This window comes from Mustela nigripes, chromosome 15 (assembly GCF_022355385.1).
Source record: "Mustela nigripes isolate SB6536 chromosome 15, MUSNIG.SB6536, whole genome shotgun sequence".
Lineage (NCBI taxonomy): Eukaryota > Metazoa > Chordata > Mammalia > Carnivora > Mustelidae > Mustela > Mustela nigripes.
Genome location: NC_081571.1, coordinates 31,837,377 through 31,861,828, shown reverse-complemented (window position 1 = coordinate 31,861,828; position 24,452 = coordinate 31,837,377). Strand labels below are relative to the sequence as shown.

The 24,452-nt window shown below is 39.1% G+C and overlaps 1 protein-coding gene across 1 annotated transcript in view; it reads right to left on the bottom strand.

Moving 5' to 3' along the window:
* The window catches only part of VWA8 (von Willebrand factor A domain containing 8), a 326,523-nt gene that overhangs the window by 60,532 nt on the left and 241,539 nt on the right, over positions 1-24,452 (bottom strand). Inside the window, exon 37 of the mRNA XM_059378120.1 lies at positions 23,153-23,357. Coding sequence (XP_059234103.1) covers positions 23,153-23,357 — 205 coding nt within the window. The remainder of the gene's footprint in view (positions 1-23,152; positions 23,358-24,452) is intronic.

Sequence of the window (24,452 nt, the reverse complement as noted above, 5' to 3'; positions counted from 1 at the left end):
TGGGCTCCCCACCATTGTCACGTGTCACACTCCTGATTCTCTCCTTTGCTCTTGCTGTTGACAGTAAGGCTAGACTTTTCATCTTTGAATAGCTGGCACCTGGTACAGTGCCCGGAGCTAGGAGATTCTCCACAACAGCTGTTGAGTGAATGAATGATTAGTGAACCCTGCAGCTTTCTTCTCACTAACTGGAACTGGGTTTCCTTCCAAGTACCACTTCCACCTCGGCTCTCTTCATTGTTGACAGGGCTCAGGGAGCGAATGTTGTCTGCATATATTACTATTGGGTGAGACACAACAGGCATGGAGTTTAAAGAATGCTGGGTTGGTTGGCATGTCCCTCACCAGGCAGCCACTCTCTCGGCTGAGGTGGTGTGAATGGGGCTGAAGTTCATCCAGAGAGGGCCCCTTGGCAATCCATCCTCTCTGGGGAAGAGCCTTTTTCCACTAGTGTCTGGTGGCCCCATGTGCTCGAGGAGGCACTGGTAGGACCGTCACTCCCAGGGAGAAAGGTTTTCCGTGAGTTTTGGCAAGTACAGCTATTAAAGAACAAGCACCTGTGAAGGAGTGAACCTACTATCTCCTTTTCTTGCTTCTTATTGTAGGCAAAACCCAGTCACTTTGCTAGAAAGTTCACAGAGATAGATGTCATCAGAAACGTAGATGTTTTGATTATGCCATTATATTAAAGCGTATTTTCCCCAGGAAAGTGACCCTTAGCCTTGGGAGAACCTTGGGAGGGCTTTTTGGTAGGATCTCCTTAGAGCAGCCTCTAAGCCACATGTGAAAGCCAGGCATGCTGCTCATGAAGAAAAGCAGAGTGTAGGGAGGTGGTCTGCCTTGCCCTTGTGTACTTTTCTAGAATGGTCAAACAGAAATGAATCTTAATAGAGATATGTATTACCGCTACTCAAAAATGCCTTCTACTGCAGTGGGTAAGAGCAAAGACATGAACCAGACTGCTTGGATTCTGACCCTGGCTGTTGACACTTACTTCATCTGTAAGATGTGGGCGACCACGCTACCTACCTCATAGGGTCACTGTGGGGGTTAAAAAGTACACCTCCTAATCGCTTACTTAGAACAGAGCCTGGCCACAGTAAGTGTTGTACAGGTTAGTTGTAATTACCACTGCTTTACTTTTTGAGAGTGCAAACGGTATTGCTTAGTATAAAATATTCCTTTTTCAGCAGAGATGTGCCAGATATGTATCAAGTTAATATCAGCATCAGGGAAAAGTAACTCAGGATTTTAATCAGGGATATCTTCTGAAATTTAAGTTGAATGAGAATTCAACACCCTGTCCAATTCTTATACTAACACTCATGATCTGCTGTTTATTCACGACCTCACACAGGAAGTTCAATGTTGCTGCAAGTATTACAAATACCAAACTGATGTTTCCTAGTGTTGCGCTCTGCCCAGAATGGAGCAGGCCTCTTTTATGGTCCTGGCAGCTGGAATGAAAACTTGATTACTTCTGAGCTCCTGAAAACATGTTTGCTCTCAGCTGCAAAAGATGTGACGTGAAGGGGACTCAAAACGTTTTCAGCTATGTAGCTGTTCCAAGCAAAACTTGAGAGAAATGGATACCTTAAAAAATGAGAGTAAAATGGGGGGCGGGGTGCCAAGGAAAAGACCATTCTTTGACCACAAATTTCAAGTTAGGATTTGCACTTTATTATTATTATTGAAGTAGGCTCTAAGCCCAGTGTAGAGCCCAGTGTGGGGCTTGAACTCACAACCCTGAACAAGACCTGAGCTGATATCAAGAGTCAGATGCCCAGCTGACTGAGCCATCCAGGCACCCTAGGATTTGCACTTAAATGCACTTGGCTTATTCACTTGTTAGAGTAAAAATTTTTCTTTTAAAATCAGGTAATATGAAATATGAGTTTTGCATTTACCTCATATTCTTTTGGATGCATTTGGAAGAATGAAAGGCATTTCCAAAAATGCAAAGATAAAAATGTGTACCATTTTTCTTTCTGCTAAAACGTCTCATAGAATTTTCCTGATTTATACATGTGAAATTGAATGATGGAAACTACTTAAGCTGGTTGCTTAAGAGAGTTCATGCATTCAGTCTTTCATTCACTCAGTGGATACCGGTGACCAGAACCCCATAAGCCTGTCCAAGCATTAGGAAGATGATGTGGACGACAGGTCCATGATCCCTGCCCTCATGCTGTTCACTCTCTAAGTACTTTACACATATTATGTTTAATATTCAATTTTCCATGGGAGGCACTGTTGTTTCTACTTTGTAGGCTAGCAATCCAAGGCCAGGAGATGTAACACAAATTACTGTCACACAGCTTGTAGGTGGTAGACCTAGGATTCAAGTCCCCAGTCCACCTCATTCCAAAAGCTTAGGTTCGTTAGATTCTTTTTACCGTATCACACTGGCTTCAAATAATAGACGTGTTATTGAAAGTCACAGAATTCAATGTTTTTAAAGCATATCATAGTTGAAGAAAGCAAGGAGTATTTCTGCAAAGCAACTGCTTTTTCCTTTTTACTATACATCAGATTTATAGAACAATGAGCACCAGTAAGTGGGACCCTGGATGGGCTAGCACAGTTTTCAGCAGGCTGGTAAAAGATAGCACTCATACAGGATATACGGTCTGGACTGGTTTTATACCAGATGATCCTGAACCTAACTGGCAAACTCAGTGCCTGTTCTGGTGAACACAGACCTGACAGTGTCACTTACCGGCCCCAGGACACTAGGTGTCCTAATGAGCTTCTGTTTCTTCATCTGTAAAAATCGCCACCTAGCTTACAGAAAGCTACAAAGAGTAAGTGCAGGAAAGTATATAAAGTGCTTATTAACGGGGGGGGGCATGCTCCAGCCTCTCCCCTTCCCCCCCCACAACGCCCCAGTGTCTCTAACGACAACCGTAAAGCCTATCTCTGTTTGGCATTTGCAGACGAAAAATATCTTCCGTGGAAATGTGCCAGAGCATGAAGATCACGGACTCCAACGCCCTGCTTATGGCAAAACCCTGGACATAAAGGAGGATTAGAAGCTTCTGGGATACATTTCCAGGTGACTCAGGTTTAGGGTGACTGAAGAAGGGTTTGAATAACTAATCCCTAAACCGCAAGTAATCTCCCACTTATGCAGATGAAGTATGTTTACAGAAACACTAACACAGAGAGTATACCTACACAGCAGTAAGAGTAAAACAAAAAACAAAAAACAAACACATATTCACGTAAAAGACTTATTTGAAATTGCTATCCTGGAAGGGTATGTATTTATTTCATTCATTCATCTAGCACATGTTGACAAGGTGTCCTGTAAGCTCAGGTCACTGTGTTAGCACAGGGTGTATGGGGATGAATGAAACAGCAATGTTTTGTCCCTTCAAAATCAGTTCACAGGGCGTCTGGATGGCTCAGTTGTTTAGGCGATTGCCTTTGACTTGGGTCATGATCCTGGGGTCCTGGGATGGAGTCCCTCATGGGCTCCCTCTTCTCCTTGGGGAGCCTGCTTCTCCCTCTGCCTGCCATTCCCCCTGCTTATGCTCTCACTCTGTCAAATAAATAAATAAAATCTTAAAAAAAAAATCAGTTCACATATGGAGTCAGTCACAGTATTTGTTGTTAAATAAGTAATGCTAGAGAATTCAGATCGAAGTTGTCTAAGCCTGAATTTATCGTAAAACTAGTTCTGGATCCCACCAAGTGGGAGCAAACTTTAAACGACACATATCTTAGAGCATCTGTACAGTTAGCAGTGGAGCTTTTCCCCAACAAAATAGAAAAGGGCTTTTGGACTCTGTCTATAGCCCCAAGAGAGTGGTCTCCTATTTCCTGAGCCTGATCACTGTTAATTATGATGACAAAAAAAGAATCCCTTTTTTTAGCCTTGGAAAAAATCCTACCCAAATAGCTTTTTTGAAGCTTGAGATGACATTATTTATCTCTTTTGGGTTTTAAAAATGTTTCTGACTTTTTCTGCCAATAACCAAGCCCTCTTTCCCCCCAGAGAACAGCCCTGATTCCTGAAGCTGCTCTTCCCTTGACAGTACTTGGGAGGTGGGCATTATTTCCCCTGAAAAGCAAACAAGGGAATAAAAACAAGGTGACTCAAAGGATGAGGAAGTATGTTTTTCTAGAGAACAAAAGAGCCTTTCACAGTATGTCAAAGACTTAACTGTGAACTTTCCTGAATGTAAACACTGTTCAAATGGCAAAAGGAATTTCATCTATGTCTATAAAAGGTCCCGCACAATGCTTCTTGCTGGAAGCTGCATCTGGCAGGCAAGGAAAATAATCTTTTCTTCAGATACTTTGCATACAGACCTACAAATTTTTTTTTTTTAATCGTCTCAGGAATGATACAATTCTAATGACCTCCACAGCAACAGTAGTAACGCATAGATCACAGTACTGCTAAAGGCAATAATGCTGTAAGTTACAAGTTGTATCGTTTGTGCTTAGGCTCTACAGGAATAAAGAAATGCTTTAGAAGAAAGTTTAAAATAATAGACTGATGTTTTGCATTTGGCATAAGAGTTTAAAACTTACAAGGCACTAGATTTTTAAAACAGATTTTGTTACGATCATAGAAAAGAACTATTAATATTTTAAGCTGCAGGAATTACAAGACAGCGATTAGTATAAATGTTCAACTTTTCCCACATTGAAGTTTTATTCTTCACAAACTTCCTTGTTCTAATAAATTTAAAACTGATCCTGGTAATGATGTTTATAATATTTAACAGAGCTATACACTATAACCAAATTATGTAATTGTTATGGACCTTACCCATCCACAGATTTTCTTTTTTCAAGTTATTTAAACTAAACAGGTTGTTATTATTATCAATCCAGACCCTACCGCAGCCTACTGCTGGGGTTCTATCTCCCACCATTACAGAAGGATTGCCCAAGTTCTAGTGAATGATCTCTAAGGGGTAAAACCTGAGTCAGAGGACATTGAGATTTTATTTCTGATTCTCTATTTTCAAACAAGGAGTATAAAATTGCAGTAAGTTGTTCTCCAGGACATTCTGGTGGTGGGGGTTGAGGGTGTGGGGACAGAGGCAAGGTTTCTGTGCTGCAGAGATCCGCCTCTGTGTGACAGTCCCTCTGTACCTCTACTTCCATGGGTCTGTGCATGGTCAGTTCTTACCAGGAATGTGGAAGGAACGTGTCATTTAGTCAAATCTTTGAGAAAGGAACTTGGTGCTTTCTTAGAGTCTTTGGGAGAGTAGGGGGCACTGAGGAGCTCCTGAAAGATTTACTCCATGTGGAAGAAAGAGATTATGATGTCTAAAGCAGGTGATGACACTTCCTGGAAGTCACCCCTGGCCAGAGTGGGTCCGGCAGTTCTCTTGGGGGAGGAGAGCATGTAATTTCAGTTTCCTGGAACTGACTCAGATGGGCAGAGGAATCACGAAGTTCACGTTCTAAAAACAGTAAGAAAGAACCATCATCCCTCCAATTCCCTCTTCCTTTTCCCTTTTCTTAAGGAAAGGAAGAGTCCTAAAAGTACAGAACTGTCTTTTCAACTTCTGCCATGAAATAAATGTATCATTTCAGGTAAGTCACTTCTGGGACTCAGTTTACTCATCAGGAATGCCTTGAGATCCCTGAGATTCCTAAAGTTAGTAACAATATCAAACATTTACTAAGCAATATATTTTCCATATAGTGAAATATACTCTATGCCCGGATTATCTCATGTCTTTATAGCTCCTCTTTCACATATTATCATTCCCATTTAGTATGGGGAAACTGAGGCTTAGAGAAGTAGTGTAAGTTGCTCACTGTCACATAGCTAGTATGGAGTGGAGCCAGCATTCAAAGTCTAGACTGTCTGATTCTTTTTCGGAGTTAGGCCAGATTGCCCCATTCCATGATTTTCACAATAATGAATGGGTGTGAGTCATTTGTTACAAAAAAGGAACCATGAGTTTTCTACAGGAAGAATAAACTAGGCATAATCTACAGCTTTGCTCCTTGTAAGAGCAGAGTTTTCCTCAGCTTTCGTCTGCCAGTATCTCTCTTCCTAGCAATTAGCAGGGAAGAACGGCCAATCTGGCTTGTCAAAGACCAGGACATCTATTGGGTTAGATTTTTTTTTTTTTTTTTTGAGGGTGCAGAGTCATTGTGCATTCAATGTGTAATAGGCTCCCTGGTATTTCCTACTTTGATGAAGTGAGAAGACCGGTATATGACTTCTCTCCATTATGGGGACCCAGCTCTAGCCCCTTGTTAGGCTCCCAAGCAAGCAGATGCCTCAATGGGACATGAATTCTGCTTTCTTCAGGGAGCTTGCCGTTTTGACACCAGCATGTTGTTAGAGATCACACGTGGCCAGGGCGCATGGACATCAAGGAAGGAGAGATGAATTCAGCTGGGGGTGCTCAGTCTGGAAGGGTGAGACACAGAAGCGGAGGGTGGGCATTCCAGTCAGAGAGGACAGTGTGAGGAAAGGTCATGAAGATGTGTGTAGAAGAGTGTGTGGAAGTGTTCTAGCTTCATCATTCTCCTTGTTAAGAGCAGAGAATTTTGCTTTGTCATTCATAAAATGCATTAAACAAAATCACTCTGAGACCAATTAGATTCCTCTGCTTACAATTAAGAGCTACATTGTTTCTCATTATAACTTACGCAGCATACAAAATAAAAAAAATTTTTAAAAATTTGATATACTATGACTTTTCTTAGAGGATATGCATATAACTTTGGAAGAAGAAACACAATTTTTGTCTCTTTATGCCTGGATAATATTTTGAGGTATTTATGTTTATTTTTCTCATTTTCCCGTTTTCCTTTCCTCAGATTTAGGTAGATTCCATTTTTTAATCTCAGGGTAGGAATATAACAGGGCAGAAAACAGAAGTAGATTGTCCGTCATTTTGGCTTTTATATTCTAAACCAGGGGTTGGCAAACATTTTCTGTAAAGAGCCAGGTAATACATTTTTTAGGCTTTGCAGGCTATGATCTATGTTGCAACTACCCAATTCTGCTCTTGTGCAAAGCAGCCATAGACAGTGAATGAATGCAGCTATGTTCTAATGAAAACTTTTTCTTAAGGACACTGAAATTTCAATTTCATATTATTTTTACATGTCAGTAGATATTATTCTTTGATTTTTTTCAACCATTAAAAACCTAAAAACCATTCTTAGCTTATGGCCATACGAAAGCAGTGGTGTAATTTGTCAATTTTGCTTAATTCCATTAGGAGAACGTAAACATTTTGCAGAGCAAGGGAACTGACCAACAGAGGTAAGTTACCTGAAAAAAGCTTGTAAGGGAATAGGGCTTCATTTCCTGACACAGCCCCTCCCTGGTGAGAAGAAAGAGAGATGTGTGGGTCCCAGAGTATTCTGTCATCCCTCCACCCACAAAAAATTCTGAATTTGTTGCCATATTTTTAAATTAACGAGATTTCACTTAAAAATCTGGATTTTGGTCTTCTCTTGAAAATGGCCAAATTGACCCTACATTCTCATATGGAAATAGCCAAGTTGAGCCTTCTTTCTTAGTTGGGGGCATGACTTCCTGTTTACCTCAGACCTTCCTGGCATATGTCCCCCATCCAGCACCTGTAAGCACTTGATCTCCAGGGCAGAGAAGGAATGATTTTCTTCTCTAAGTGTACAGTCTCCACTGAAACCAGTCTTTTGGCCCTAAGGAAGCCTTGTGATGAAGAGGAATAAAAACATGGCCTCCTGGGTTGGAAAGATCAAGGCTCAAATGTCAGTTTTGTTCATTGCTTGGGAGAGTGACCTTGGGCAAATTATTTTACCCAACCTCAGAATAAAACAATAAAATTGCAGTTGTAATGATTGTTCGAGAAAAAGTATTGATAGTGGCTGGCACATCCTGGCAGTCAATTAAAAAAGAATCACTACTATGGAGAAGTTCTCTGATGTTTCTCTCAATTTTAGGTTTTATCTTCATTCCTGCCTTTCACAGAAAGGCCTAAAGGATCAACTTACAATCTATCTCATTTTATATATCAAGAGATTAAGGCCCAGAGAGACAGTGTGACCGCCTAAAGCCACACATGAGTGGTAGAACCAGGAAGAGGATCTGGATCTCTTAATTTTTGACCTGAGAAAATACCTCAGTGTATGCAACTTCACTAAAAGCGCTGAATTCTTCCCATTAAAGCCTTTCATTTAATAATCAAAAGATCTTCAAATGCAAAGAACATTAACTCAAATCTTCTGGTTACCCTAACTACACTTTTTAATTACAACTTCCAAATATAGAGAAATGACAACAGTTATTAGTTACTGAAGTTCTATTAGTCACCTGAAATTATCTGAAATATTCCTGTTCTAAGCTCACAGACACCCTCATGTGGTCAGCAGAAATACCAATTTCAGCCAAATGAACAAGAAAAATTTGAAGCCTACTTAATGATCAACTATAGCAAGATGGATAGATTGCCATCAAATAAGAGTAACAGTCATTATAATAATATTATTTTAGGCCCTGGCCAATGGCCAGAGGAAAAATTATTTCTGTCTCTGACCAAATCTCTAACAAGACTTAAAGATTCTAATGGTTGATTTCTTAGACCTTGTTCTCAAGACAACTTTGTTACAATTAAGAAAAATATTCAATACATATAGTGGTTATATTAGCTCACATCTTTGTAGATTTTCCTCTGTTATATAGGACTATGAATGACAGAGCACTCTGGGACTCTCGGAGTGTAACTGGTATGCATACGTAGTTCATCCTGAAGGTTCTACTAAAACGTCTCCTGTCAAACTCAACTAGAAGGTACAACTCAACTAGTAGGAGTAGAAGGGCTAGGGTTTATCAGAGGAAGTTGATGAACTGTAAACATTCAAGCTACTCTGGAGAACCGTTCAAGAGGGTAGGTTAATTTGGTGAGTTGGTTAAATGGAAGTAGTTTAGAATGCTTCTTTTCTATTAACAGGTTGATCTAAGTCAATAGGCAGTCACCAAAGTAACTGCCCAAAGAAATCATATTTCTACCAGGACATAGAATCAGAGGCAAAAGTAACTGGATCTATTTTTTGGTGCCACATATTAAAGAAGTAGGAAAAAAATGAGGCATGTCAAAAGGATAAAGAAGCTGGCTTGAAGGGGTTCCCATTGGCTAAATCTGGAACAATATGAACATCCAAATAAATAAGAATGGCAATAGACTATAACCTGTTAAATAAGATAGAAACCCATGAGGTAATACTAATAAAAAACAAAGGGGTGGGGGTCCTTTCTTAGCATAAAATGCCAACTGATAAATGTAGGAGGACTGACTGGCAACCATAGTGCTAATGATTGATTCAAATAAGAATCACTGATGGATGGTAAAATTAGAGAAAGCAAGCTTGAGGAGAAATAAAGAGACTTATATAGTCTTGAAACAATGGCCACAGAAGACATACATTAATTATGAGAGGAATACTATTAGCTTCACAGAGGAGAAACACAGAGGAGATAACACTGTACCCAGATGTTCAAAGTTAACATCACCAGTAACAGGACAAACCAACACTGTGCCTCCTTGCAGGACACACAGAGGAAAACATGGCGTCATTTCTGTGATATTCCTGCCACGGATGTATAAACCGAATCTAAAATGAGGAAACATTAGCTACACTCAAATTGAGGGATGTTTTAAAATTAAAAAAAATTTTTTCATTAACATATAATAGATTATTAGCTCCAGAGGTACAGGTCTGTGAATTGCCAGGTTTATACACTTCACAGCACTCACCATAGCACATACATCCCCAATGTCCATAACCCCACTACCCTCTCCTTCCCCCTTCCCCTGGTAACCCTCAGTTTGCTTTGTGAGATTAAGAGTTTGAGGGATGTTTTTACACAAGAATTAGCCTATGCTCTTCAAAAATGTCAAGGTCAAGAAAGCCATGAAAAGATGAGTAACTGTTCTGGATTGAAAGAGAACACTGAAAGTGATCCTGGACTGTGTCTTTGTGCTAAAAAGGATGCTAATTTGAAGAAGATCTGTGGACTAGACATGATGATGTGTCTGGTCACCGACTTCCTGATTTTGAGGTCGGTACTGTGGTTATGTAGGAAAGTGCTTTTGTTTTGAGGAAATACTCACTGACATGTTTAGAGGTAATGGGGTACCATGTCTACAGCTTACTTTCAAGCGGTTCATGAAGAAATACACATGGAGAGAAAGAAGAAGTTTTAAAACGTATAATTAGATATGGTGAGGAAAAATTTTAAAAATTATTTGTTGACACCTGAAGACAGAAATTACACATAGGCTTGAGTTTAAGGCTCTGAGGGGGAAATGCTTTCCCTTTCTATTGCTTTTATCAGCAGTTGTCCTGGGTGAACGATATGCTCTTTTCAAACTGACCAAAATTCAGAAGTGACAATAAAAAACTCAGAGTGGGAGAGTCAAGGCATATTTTGTAAAAAATACTCTACTGTAACTTTAGAAAGGTTATATATATAAAGACATATATTAATAAACATAAAAATAAGTAAATATAAAAATACTTCCTACCTACCTACCTTCCTATCTAAATATTTCCGGAGCTGGGCTTGAGTGAGAAGGAGAATTATATTCAGAATCTTGAAGTCTGTTTAATTGCGAGAGCAGTCAGAAGCTTATCCCTATCGTCAAACCAGAGAGATGTATAGATAGTTTTTTTTCAGAGTTTATTTATTTATTCGAGAGAGAGCAAGAGAGAGCGAGTGAGAGCTCACAAGCAAAGGGAAGAGGCAAAGGGAGAGGGAGAAGCGGACTTCCCACTAGAGCAGGGGACTCATGACCTGAGCTGAAGGCTACCCAGGCACCAGGGCAGCTAATTTTTTTAAACTTCTAAGTAAGTATGGGCTATAGGATAGGAAAAAACATTGTACTTTAGTATTAAGAGAGCCACAGTAACAATAATAGCTTCTATTTATTGCTGTGAAACAGTCCTTACATATTTGTTTGGAACTCTATGGGTTAACTCAAACCAGATTTAGAACACATGAATTTGTTTCTTATATTTTGACAGGGTTTCCCCTTTCTGGGCAATGACTTATATATGTAAATATGATGGTAGAGTGGCTGAGGTAATGACTCACAGCCAAATGCAGCACTTTCCCCTTTGGTTCGCACAAAACGTAGTTATGTTTTCGACTTCCCTACCGGGGCTCTAGGGATGTCATTGCTCTTTATGGAAAGGATTATTCAACCCATACCAGCATTGCGAAATGCATGGCCTTTAACAGCATTGCGTTAAAGAAACAGAACAGAAATGTCTAAAAGAAAAAATAATGAAAATGATCCAATATCACGAAGTTCTTTTCGCTGGGAGAAAGACCCACAGTAATGGCATCAGAGCACTGTCAAAAAAGACTTGACAATTTCATTCAAAACCCTCGCAACTGGAAAGTCTCACAAGACACTTGTAACTAGAGTGTTTATTTCTGTCCTACATGTGCTTAGAACACCAAGCATATATGTCTGAGGTATTTGCTCTAGGAATTAAATGAAAGATGAAATTAATGAATGCTATAGATCAATCATTGGCCTAATTATCTTCAGATTGCATTTGCTAAGACTCATGTTTCATGAATATCATGCTGAGTGCAAAACACAGTAAATCTGACAATAGTTCTAGCCTTCAGGAAGCCCTAGTCTAGAAAGGTCATTAGTTGTCACTTGTAAGAGGGTGGCTCTAGCTGTCAAAACTACCAAAAAAAAAAAAAAAATCACATGATCATGGTTTTGCTTATTCAGCATTTCTTTTGGGGTATTTCCCTTATTCTTAATTCCTAATTTTGTGGTTCAGATGGGAGCGATAGGGTCCTCACTCATTCCAAACTCTTAAGAGTAAAGACATGATCTAGGTCTGGCCAATTAAGATTATCTGACCCCTTTGGTCACAGTGATTGGTTCAGGATAGGCAGGTGACCTCACAGGCCTACTGGAGTATCCCTCAAGACTTCTGCTGAAATTACTGGCAAAGATGTGCCCCTTTTGCTGGGATTGTCAGCTACAAGAACCATGTATTGCTAGCACTACTGGGGCTAACTTTGCCACCAGATGGAGAAAGGCTTTGTAAGAATGAAGCCACTCCAGAAAAAAGTAGAGCCATGAGGGGAGAGACTAGGGCACATGAGCCAATAAATTCCCTTTTGTAGCTTATGTTAATGTGAGCTGAATTACTGTCACTTTTAGTGCTCTATGTAAGCATCACTTATCATACTTTTTCCATAATAAATCTGGAATCAAATGCAATAATAGGTCCTCTCTTCAGAGATCAGGGATAAATTATTCTTTTAACTGTCAACCCTTGCATTGCAGATTTATTCCCTGAGGTCATAAATGCCATGCAATGTGGCTGTATCCTAACCTGAATCAGGTTCAGAATTAGCATAAAGGTCTTGTCCTAAGAGATCTACTACACAAAGTCCATGATGAAGTGAGTGAAGAAAACCAGGAATATAAAGACTGGCAAATGGAGTACCCAGGTGGCCCAGCTGATTGAGCATCCAACTCTTGATTTTGGCTCAGATCTTGGGATCATGGGATTGGATCCCACACTCTCTCTCTTAAATAAATAAATAAATAAATAAATCTTTAAAGACTGGTAATTTGCTGAAGTATTAAAAAGACTTTGAACAGATCTGGAGACTACTGGGTTAAACAAATTAAAGAGATTTCTTTACTGGGACTTCTCAAAGCCATATATTTCCTAATTGCCATTTCAATTCTAAGAGGCAGCTAAATTATACAGTGTCTTCCAACAGCTTGAAGATGGATTTGTTATTAAAGAGGGTTCTGAGAATATGCTTTTGGAAATATGGGTAGGTTTTTCTAAAAACAAAGCTCAGTTGTTACGATCATTTTCTCTCTACTCTTCTTAGCATCTAACCATTTTCATGGTTACAGCTAAAACCTCAATAGTGTGCTAAAGATCATTTTAACTCTCACTAGCTGGTCCAGTGATCTATTTCTAATTACCAAATGTACACTGTCAGTGAAGTATCTCACCATTACCTCAGATAAAGTATACTCAAAATGCTTGAATCCTATCTCCTCTCCAACTTTCCTGGTTCCTACAATGATCTGCCATTTTGCCAGGTATCCAAATTAGAAACGTCCATCATGTCTGGCTCCATGTCCCATATGCAGCCTTCCTCCATCAGATCATACCCATGTTCATAGTTGCCCTAGTTTACTTGGGGTTCTTTCCCAGACTGCACATCACTAGCAAGTCCATCTTCCTAATACAGCCTTCAATCTTCTGTTTTTCCTATTCAATGCCCTTCAGCATCTCTGAGGCAAAGAAACCTAGAAGCCTCATTGTACCTTCACGAAGCCTTCAGGTGACTCCTGTTTGCACCAATCCCCAAAAGATATCCTTTGCATTTTAGTTAGGTTTGTCTTATAATTTGCTACAGATACACATAAACAGACTAACATCCTTTCAATTGCCTTTAAAAATGTCCTGCACTAGCAAGACAGGGCTGAAACTAAATCACACCCAGTCTTCTGAAATCCCCCCAGCCAGAGTACATTTCTGGTGGCCACAGACCCAGCTCTTTCTTCTGCCCCTGCTCTGGTATACCCTCCACTGTCTCTTTGGCATAGGTGGTGTTCAACCTGGATTTGCCCTCTGGGCTTTGAGCTTGCATCACACTGGCTGTGAAGTTTGCTTACTGTTCCTTTGCTATCTGCACCAGCTCACTCCTGGATTTGGTATGATCCAAGCCTATGGCAAAATTCATCTTATTAAGGAAACACACAGTGCTCATTTGTATCTATGCCTGTAGTCATGAATTTTAGAATGCCTGGAATGCTCTGACCTCTCCTTTTGAACTATCTAAAGATAAAATAAAATAAAGTAAAATAAAAGTGCAGTCCAAGCCCCATTTCCTTCACTTATAAATTTTGTCTGCATACCAACTTCTCTCCTGGACTATTATGGCACAGGGCCCAAACTCCCCGATTTTGATACTACTTCCTGCTGTTTCATGACTATCAGCCTCATTCTCTCCAATCACATAGCACAAACTCCCTGAGGAGAAAAACCATGCTCTATATTTCGCTATTTCTGCCATCTCCCCACAGGTCCTATGTTGGTGGGTACAGAGCAAGTGCTCAACTGGAACATTCTGGATGGCTGGGTCCCAGGGGACTCGAATATCTATTGTTTGTCCATAATTTCCATAATTCAACAGACAACCACCAGCCCATCTCACAAAGAAACTCTACAGCTAGGATCACCACCATCTCTCCGGGAGATTATGGTTTGTTGACTTTCCTGAAGCCAGGTCTACAGTATATGCACTGTTACATGAAAATTAACTAGAAATATGGGGTATGGTGGGGGGGGGGACCAACAGAGCTTTTAAAGAACTGAGATTCAATTAACAGAGCCATTAGATTGTAGATCGACATGACAGGAAAACTTCTTCCTCACCAAAAAAAGTATTTATGATGGCAAATATGTAATCATATTTGAATCTACAGGTGTCAATTGTTGATGGAAATTTGTTGCTGGAGAGCCATTCATTAGTACATATTGAGATTATACTTAAAAAAGTCTTCATTATATTTATATGCAGACAATTATTGATGAATCAATTAATTTAAAAAGCACAGGGACGGGTTTTTTTTTTTTGTTTTTTTTGGGGGGGGGGTACACAAACATGGCTGAGATAAGATTGATCCTTGACTGGTTAATTAAATAAAATCACGAGAACACAGCAGCTTGGAAAAGAAAAGCAACTTCTAAGTGAATAAAAGGCCAGCTTCCTCTGGGACAGACCAGTGAGTCCAGTTTCTCTGGCTTTTGGGTCCCAGACAGTTTTCTGCTCTGCCCTATAGCTTGTAAGCTTCACACTCCTGCTCCAGAAATACTATGCGTTTCTCTAGGGGATCCAATGCTTTTAGCAGTTTTCTGATGGAAACGGAGAATACTGACAGCCTTGCTAGGCTGTAGATCATGGGGGAAATATACGGGCTGTGCTCTGCCTGCGAAGTGACCAGAAGTCCGTGAGAGAGACCCATTTTCCTACCTCTGTCTTCCTATCAGCAAGTCCTACAGAGGTTCATATGAAACACGCTCTAGAAAATCATTTTAACCCCCTACAAGGCCTTGTGTCTTTTAACTTTTAAATATGTTATAGAAATTGGAGACTACTAGCAAATGAATGGCCAACCCCTTCTATAGAATTTAGTTTTGCTACTAATTTTTTCCTCCATGTAGCATTTGTTTGTTTGTTTAGTTGGTTGGTTATTTAATTCCAGGAGAGTTAACATGCAGCATTACATTAGTTTCAGGTATAGGATATAGTGATTCAGTACTTCTGCACTTGACTCTGCTCAATTTCCAAGACATCTTTCCTGTTCTTTGAAGGGTCCTATGTTAAAACAGCACCATGTTTTTGTTTTATGACCATGATATTTTCTTCTTTCTCTGACAATATCAACTGTCACTTTGTGAAATATTCTTCTTTCTGCATCCTATTTTCTCTGTTCATTTGTTTTGATTTCCATTTTTCTTTCTTTCTTCCTTCCTTTCTTTTTTTTTAGAAGATGCTATCCATTAATATTTAAGAATAAGGGGCTGAAAAATTTTTGCACAAGGTAGGTCTTGACAACAAGTGGGTCTTCATGTAAGGTAACTAGGAAGAAACTTTCAAATATTAGTAGTAGAAAGGCTTTTCTCTTGGACATATCAGTTTCCAGAAAGGATTTTTCTACTCTTCTGCTCAAAGTATATAAATATGGATGCCACCTTCATGGGATCCAAATAAGAAAAGCAGACTTTCACTTTATTTTCTTGTTTTCTATGTGGTCACACTCTTGTCCTAAATTGTATAGATCTCCATGACAGCTCCTGTTTCTGATCAGTCTAGAGAAGAGCCAGTGGCCCAGATGCATAAGATAGAGGAGAAAATTTGGCTCTCTAAATTGTCCTATATAGCCTTTCAATTAATCTTCCAACTTCTGGTGCCACTCTGCATTCTCCAACCTTCAGAGGTCCATGGTGTCTTCAAGTCCTGATGTCCTGATGCTTCGTGGGCTTCTGCAGAGTATAGCATCTTGGGTCTTACTGGCTTCCCCTTCTGGAGGAATGGGTTTTAGCTCTCTCCGGATGATAACTCATTACCACCCACCCATTTATTTTCCATCCAAGTGCTGTTGCGTCTCTAGTTCTCTTTGTCTGGTGGGGTTTGTACTTCTTTTTGATCCTTCACTGTTTTTTTATTGGGATTTTGGCAAGAGACAAAACTAATCACATGTATTGGATTTATCAGGAGTCCCTTCCCTCTTCCAGAAAAACTGGGTTTGGGGATTATTTCATCTTGGAACTCCTTCCAAAGATAGAGTCAAATTTTTCTGCACTGTCTTCTGAGCCTTTGATCATTCTCCCATCAGTTTATTTACCACCTTGCACTACAGTTTACTTGGTTGTAGCTCTACGTGACTGTAAGTTCCCTGAGTCCGTACCTGTACCTTCTTTCTTTCTTTCTCCTAGCAATTCTGGGTGCTCAACAAATGTTAATTAAATAAACAAAAGAATAGTTGGAATTATTCAAAGAAGAAATGCTGTCTGTGACCTGACCTTGAGAGAAAATTGAAAATAAAAAGAGAGACATTTTTTTGAATGTTGTAAGGAGAGACAAGAGTACGGCATATGGAAAAACTAAGAAAGACAATTCCAAATTTGACTTGCTCTTTCTACTGTTTTCAGGACTCAGGCTAAAGATGATGTATATTTTACTGTGTATTTTTTGGTCCTGTCCTAATTTGTCTTTTGAATAAGGCTAAACACCATAATTCATTGCTGAGAATTTTTTTTATCATTGATTTCCTGCTTTTTTTCAAGCTGACAGGTTTCGGCACAGACCCTTTTTAATTCCTTTTTTGGGCCTGACAAAACTTTTCTTAAACAGGATTATAAGTAAACCACACATTTTATAACACTAAGATGGTGAATTATGTAACTCATTGGGTCATGATTTAATATTAGTTGTTTGAGGAACAGAAAACCTCTTTTTAATTTGGCTTTGTTTCCATATAAGCATAAAAGAGTTCTATGGCCCAATATTACCTAAATTCTAAGTTTCTAATTTTTATTTGTTTATAGAGTATCTCTGTGTTAGGTACTAATGCATTTCATTCTTTTTTTTTTTTTAAGATTTTATTTATTTATTTGACAGAGAGAGATCACAAGTAGATGGAGAGGCAGGTAGAGAGAGAGAGAGAGGGAAGCAGGCTCCCTGCTGAGCAGAGAGCCCGATGCGGGACTCGATCCCAGGACCCTGAGATCATGACCTGAGCTGAAGGCAGCGGCTTAACCCACTGAGCCACCCAGGCGCCCCTAATGCATTTCATTCTTAACTTTGTAAGGTACAGTGCATTGTACTGTCTTTATATTATAACTGGAAAGTAGAGCCAACAGGTTGTACTGTTTATGAATAAAATTACAATTTTATTTACGAATATAACAGCAAAGTTTTATTTCTAGAGTCATTGTGATTTCACAAAACATATAGATAATGAGCTCAGAATCCTAAAAATTCTAGACCCATTGCTTGTCAACATATTCATTGCATTCGACATCTCAATTTATAACTGATATATTACAGAATTAATTTATTTTCCTCATATACTTTAAATATTGCTAAGATCACTTCTTTACTTGTTGATCATGTTGTTAAATAACATGCACTGGAGCGGGGGGGGGGGGGCCTGGGTGGCTCAGTGGGTTGGGCCTCTGCCTTTGGCTCAGGTCATGACCTCAGGGTCCTAGGATCGAGCCCCACATTGGGCTCTCTGCTTAGCGGGGAGTCTGCTTCCCCCTCTCTCTTCCTGCCTCTCTGCCTACTTGCGATCTCGCCCTCTGTCAAATAAATAAATCTTAAAAAAATATATGCACTGGGGTATAGTAACATATAGAATAATGATATTAAGGTTTGCCATGAAAGAAAGAAGTCAGAATACTTCTGTTGCTGATGATGTGAAAAGCAACTTCCTAAGGTTAGGTCTTTTCTACAATGAGAAGGCAAGATGATATTTCTGCTTTTAATGTTAGTTTAAGGCACCATAATGCCCACAGTTACTGTGATTTAGAGGATTATTGTTTTTGTCAGATAGATATGTGTAAAAGGTTAATGAAAACTCATGACCTCCCTGAAAGTCATAGGCTTGTTGATTTGCTTGTCTCGGGGAGGTGGTTGCTCATTTAATTTTAGTTATATTTAGCAGTTACCAACAAAGTTGTGATCTAATGGAAGTACTGCTTCTGGATGAATGTCAAAACCAGCTGGTGATTTCCTTTGGAAATGGTGTTTCTAAAAACGGCAGCTTGTGCTCATGAACCCACAAGCGTCATCGTACTTGAGCGCAGACTTCTTCCCAATTCCTTGTTCAGACTGAATTCCTGGTTCAGAAGGAGCATCGCCAATCTATGACTGGGACAGCGGCAGGCTTCAACATTTCCCAAGGATAATGCGACACCAACTTACCCGTGTTCTTAGTACTTCTTTCCTTTTTCTGTTGCCTCTCTCTCTCACCTACATTTCTGTTGCCTGATTTCTGAAAGACCTTGCAGATAGGTAACTGTGATAATTTTCCTAGTGGGGCAGGGGGTGGGGTTTAAAGGTTTAATCAAGACAGCGGCACACTGGAGCCTGACTGTACCACTTTGTGAGAGATAGCTGCTAAATACTCAGGCATTTAGCAACTAGATTCTTAACCTTTGGTTGCTTGAAATCAGCCACTGAGGGAGTATTTACACCATGGAAATTGGCAAATATTATAAACGGCCCTCCCCTTCCCTCCTCAAAGAGCTGGTCTATCAGCACACCACGGGGTACTCCTCCTCTGCCATCTTGCATTTTCATTAGAGACCTTATTCAAATCTTTAAGTCTTATTCCGAATCTAGATTCAAAATGAATTTCTATGGCTGGGAATTTCTCTAGCAGGAACATGGGAAAATCATTAGAGGTCTTGTTCAAATGCTACCGCATAGGCAAGTGGCTAGAACATCTTGCTGAAAACCAGCTCTACTCATATTGCTAGGAGATATGGTGGGAAATTATAAAAAAAAAAAAAAAGGAAAAAAAAAAGCATTACCTTTTGAGCCAAGGAAGATTTCCAAAGATACATGTACATATAGTAATCCTATAAAATATGGGTTGCTCTGTAATAATGACCCACTGAATTAGACTGTTAAGTATTTTCAGAGTTACTGGCCAAAGTGAAGAATGAAGTATAAGAGTGAACTACGAACTATCCTCCTTAAAAAAAAGAACTGCAAGCCCCCTCACATGTGGAGAGAACAGTCTGCATACTGCAAAACTAAATGTGCTATTAGAGGTCCAGTGAAATGATCTAGTGGTTTCTAAAACCAGAAGCAGGACTTACTATCTTACCGTGATCTTAAAAAAAAAAAAAAATCCTGTTGAGCTAGTAGTTAAAGAAAAGGACAGGATTATTTACCAAAGTGCAGCAATTCACCTTTACTCATATTGCTAGAATGTCTTCTTTAAATGGGGGAAAGGATTAATGGTGCTTAATATAAATTAGTTATCTTTTCTATGTATTTGTTTCATGCCTGTACTAAGCATCTACTGTGTACTGGGCACTATCTTCACTGTACAAATGAGTAAGTTCTAGTCCCACAGTGTGTTCCAAAGATTCTCTCCATTTTACAAGTATACAAAGGTCTCAGAGAGATTCTACCAATAATATATAGATGATTTACTTTCTAATTAGTTTACTGTAATTAGACAATAACATTTGGCAGCTATAACCTTTTAGCCTTTGTGCTCCCACAAGAACAGTCACCAGGAGCTTTTTAGAGAAGAGGATCTGAGTTTTGAAGAAAAGTGGGATGTAGCTTTAATAGCCTTCTTGGGACAAATCCAAATGTAGCTAAACAAAAATGGAAAAATATACTTTATAGAGAACACTGAAGCACGGTCAGAAACATTTTGACTTACAATTAACACATGTTTCTGAAAATATGGAGTCTAAAAATAACAAATAGGAATTCTTTTAAAAAAAAAAATTTTATTTGAGAGAAAGAGAGCATGAGCAAGAGGAGGGGCAGAGGGCGAGGGATAAGCAGACTCCCCACTGAGCAGGAAGTCCCATGTAGGGCTCCATTCCAGGACCCTGAGATCATGACCTGAGCCAGAAGTAGATGATTAACCGACTGAGCCACCCAGGCGTCCCATAAATATGAATTCTTAATTATGGGCTTTTAGAACTACAGTTATGCTGACACTTTGAGTTTGTTGTTTGCTGTGAGAAAAACACATGTTCCTATCAAAACATGTAAAATTAATGAGCACATTTTATATGCAGAGCTCAATAAATACTCTCTTTCAAACTGTACTCATGAAAGAAAACTATCAATGAATTCATTCGGCAAAAATTAAAATTCAAAGCAACAATGGCTAAGAACTAATAACTCTAGAAGACTGAAATGTAGCAAGATGTAAAGTAGAGTGATAAAGTGTGTAGCTGACGTTTATCTAAGTATCAGCAGTTCTGATCCCATGCAGAAGAATCAGGGAAAAAAGTGGGTCAATAAGTGGGGCATGGCTTGCCAGGCTGTTTGCCTGCCTTCACTGCTGACCTTAAGGAACATCTCGTGACCAACAGGAACCATTCAAGGCAGGCGTGTGTACACCCCCCATGCAAGCAGGCCTGGGGCTGCCTTAAAGGACTGAAGTGCCAAGCAGGCCTTTCAAATTTCCAGGATGTAAAGTAAATCCATTTCACCACTAGGTGGAGATCGGGTTACTCTGCCAGAAGCAGGGAAGGGGTGGGCATTCAGCCAGCATTAAGGACAGTCCCGAGAACATACACTTTTTTCTCAATATTTCCAAGAAAGGCATTTTTCAAGGTCCAAAACCAGGAGTAGACATATGCCGAATAAAGGGCCCATTAATGAGGAATAGCCTGAGGGATCACACAGTACAGGAATTGAAAAAGGCACATTTCTGCTTGTTAGAACCATTGCTCTGTCATGGTTCCTATCTGGATTTGGTTGTGTAAACTACTCATAAATAATCACACCAACTGGTCTAAATAAGAGCGATTAAATATACAGTCTCATTATTTACCAAGCAGGGAGAAGAGGAGAGATGTGACCCAAAACTAAAACAATGGCAGACCATTTGGACAATTAATCCTGTCTGTTTACACATAAAGATGCAAGATCACAGTCTGTTTCTCGGTTTGAGTACATATATAAATATACATTTCAATATCGACCAAAATGGATTCAGGAACACAGAAATGGAAGGAGAAAGTTGGATAACATCTATCCTAAGTTTCTAAGGGAAACTAACATCCAATTCTCAAACATGTAACTTTATTTCTAAATACGTCTTATTTCTGCTACAGCAGAACTATGAACTGGAGACATAAAGTTATACATTTCCTGCAAAAAGTTTGGTTTGGGAAGGATCAGATGTTGCCTTGAAAACCTCAGCCAAGCATTTTGATTATTTTTGAAATATTAGAGAATATATTTCTGTTCATTTCTAGCTGATTAGCTATAGATACTCTTTCACTAAATACTTATTTGGTTACATTAAAAACAAATGAATAACTTGTGACAGTTTAAAAGAACAATTCCATTTTCATCAAATAGCTTCAGTGGCCAGTGCAATTAGTATATACGAGTGTGACATACACAAACACATTAACTGCCTACTGTGTATCAATCACTATGCTAGGAGTTGGGAAAAGGAAGATGAACAACAGAGTCGGGGAAGTCAGGGAAGAGAAGAGTATATGGCTTAAATGCAAAGAGGGGTTAACTTTTGTAGCAGTCAAGACCAGTTATGAAAATCATGAATAAAATTCCTTTTTTAAAGTTCTATTGTGGAAGAAGCCACAATCTTGACCCTTGGAAAACTAGGACCTTTCATTTCTATGACATATGAGAGATTGAAATAAAATATAAGAAATACAAACACAATAGTATTTACTCTTAGGCCTCAAGCACTGTAATGAAAAGAGGAGATTAATTCACAAGAAAAAGAAACTAATGCTTAGAATAATAAGAGAATCAGAACCACAGTTAATTAATTTTCTAATTATTGTTATGGATAGTGACCAACAGTCAGTCTGTTGCCATGATAGCATCACTGTACTTAATGACATGTTTATTTTAGAGCAATACATTTGTTTTAGCTTAATTAAATTAATATATTCATACCCTTTCAAAAAGTTGAGGTTGCTTGCCAATTTTGACCATGTTCCTATAAACTTTTAAGAATCTGAGAAAAATATGTATTATTCATTCACAAATCTAAACCTTCTCCTTTAAGGGAAATCACAAAAATAACCACATAAAGGAGTAATTATTAATCAGATATCAGTGGAATAGTTGGTGGAAATTTTTTATCTTGCTAATTGGTTCTTTACAGAGCAACACAGCTGGCAGGAATCTATTTTTCCTTCCTACCTTGCTGGATAAAAATGAAATGTAAACAGCGAAGTTTTCTTCTAAAGATTAAAATAAATCAATTACAAATAAATCCTTTAATGATATGCTTCAGTACTTATGGGCACACAGCTCTCCTCGTTGTTCATGGGAGTTCCAGACAGCAACTAGATTAGCTGTGGACTGAGCCATTTCTGGAGCTTCCTCTCACTTTGGTGCCCTGTTGCCATGTTTCTTTTCAGTGCAGGGTTGGGACAACTTTTGACCACTGCTAAGTCAAGATGCATCTCTACCGGATGTGCCATTTACTCATCTTCTCTAGGTTATAGGTTTTGGCCCTACGGTAATGGGCTATATTTTACATCAGTATCTCTGCTTCCTTGGTAGCATGAGGACATGCTGAAGATGACCGCAGTAACGGTCAGAACAGATGTGAAGGTGGTGCTGGAAACTGACTACTACTGGAGGTTAGACAACAAAAGCTGATTGTATTTTCATGCTATGATGTGAGGGACCTGAATATTTAGGCACTGACCATAAAAGGGGCACATTTTAACTTTTTCACTCTCTAGAGGGATAGGTTTGTCTTTCTCTATCATGAGAAATTATTTTAGCTATTAAGCAACCATATTTAAGTTTTGGGGCCAGAAGTTTCCACAACTGTGGCAGCTGCAACTAAAAGATATACTTGAATATGCCCCTGCATATAAGAGGGGAGGCCAGTTTGAGTGGTACCTGCATATGTCTGTCACCTTCTCGTCCAATCATGTTTCTCCATTCCATGAGGGATCGCTGCAGATGTTCCAGTCCAGTTTCCCAGAGCCTGATATGACCTCCCATGTCAACGGTAACAACGCCACCTTTGCCCCACTCAGCTAGCAGAGCATCTGTGTCCGAAATAGTAGAGAGCCATGTGGTATACGGCGAGAGATATTCTGATCTGATAAGGAAATTACAGTAATCAGTAGCTAGTTTGCCTAATTTTGGTTCATTAAACTTGCCATAAAATACTCTAGTAGCAAGCACATTAAAAGACAGCAAGAGAGTCATCTGTAAGAAAAAAAAATCCACAGTTATCTATTGGTTATTTACATGTTTTCTGTATTTGTGGACTCCCGATGATGCTAGCATTCACTGTCAGAAGGAAAAGAATGCTAAACCGTCTCAGATCTCATGTGCCTGCAATGCTGGGCTCACTCCTTAGGGCTCTAAGTTTCAGTGTAAGTGCTGAAACTGAAAACTGATATCTTGTCTATGGGCTTTAATTGCATTTGTATTAAATATTTTGCATTTTCTAACTTAGGGAGTTACAGGAATTTATAACAAGGAATTTATGTATTTCTCATATTACATATTTCATACATATACATATTTCCTTTGTTATATATTCATTTCTAGGGATGCAGCTTTTGCCTATAAGTCAACTGCATACTTCCTTTTTCTGAATATAGCTCTCACTGTGCAAAAGAAACAGATTAGAAGTTCTAATTACCAGTGTTGGCTGTCTAAATACATCTGATATTTTCTATATGAAATAAATGGACTAAAGGGATAGTCTGATCAGATAATAAAAACATAATAAACCATCAGTGTAGACCTGGGAAAACCACTATATGTTGGATAAAATCTTCTAATATTCTAAAGAATAAACCAAGGCTACTTTGACCTTTCTTCCCAGTCTGCCTTAGACAGAGTGACCGAGCTAGCTGCTCTGGGACACAGAAGTTTTAGAAAATGTTAATATGTAGAGGATGATAACAGTAGTATGGGTCCCAGGATTTCAGAACTACTTTACAGGGCTAGAAGGACTCAAAGAAGGTGACATTTGATATAATACAGGATTTACCTCATGGTGCTCTCCCCAAGAACATGTGCCTTAGTAAAGAAAATTAATAGGTACAGATGGTGAAGTAAAGGGCTCTCCCAGAACAATGAAATTTATCTACATGAAATAATAATTTTTGAGAGTCTTCCAAGAGCACTCAAGAAGTAAGACTGTGGAATACTGTATTTACTGGCTAAATGTTTAACTCTT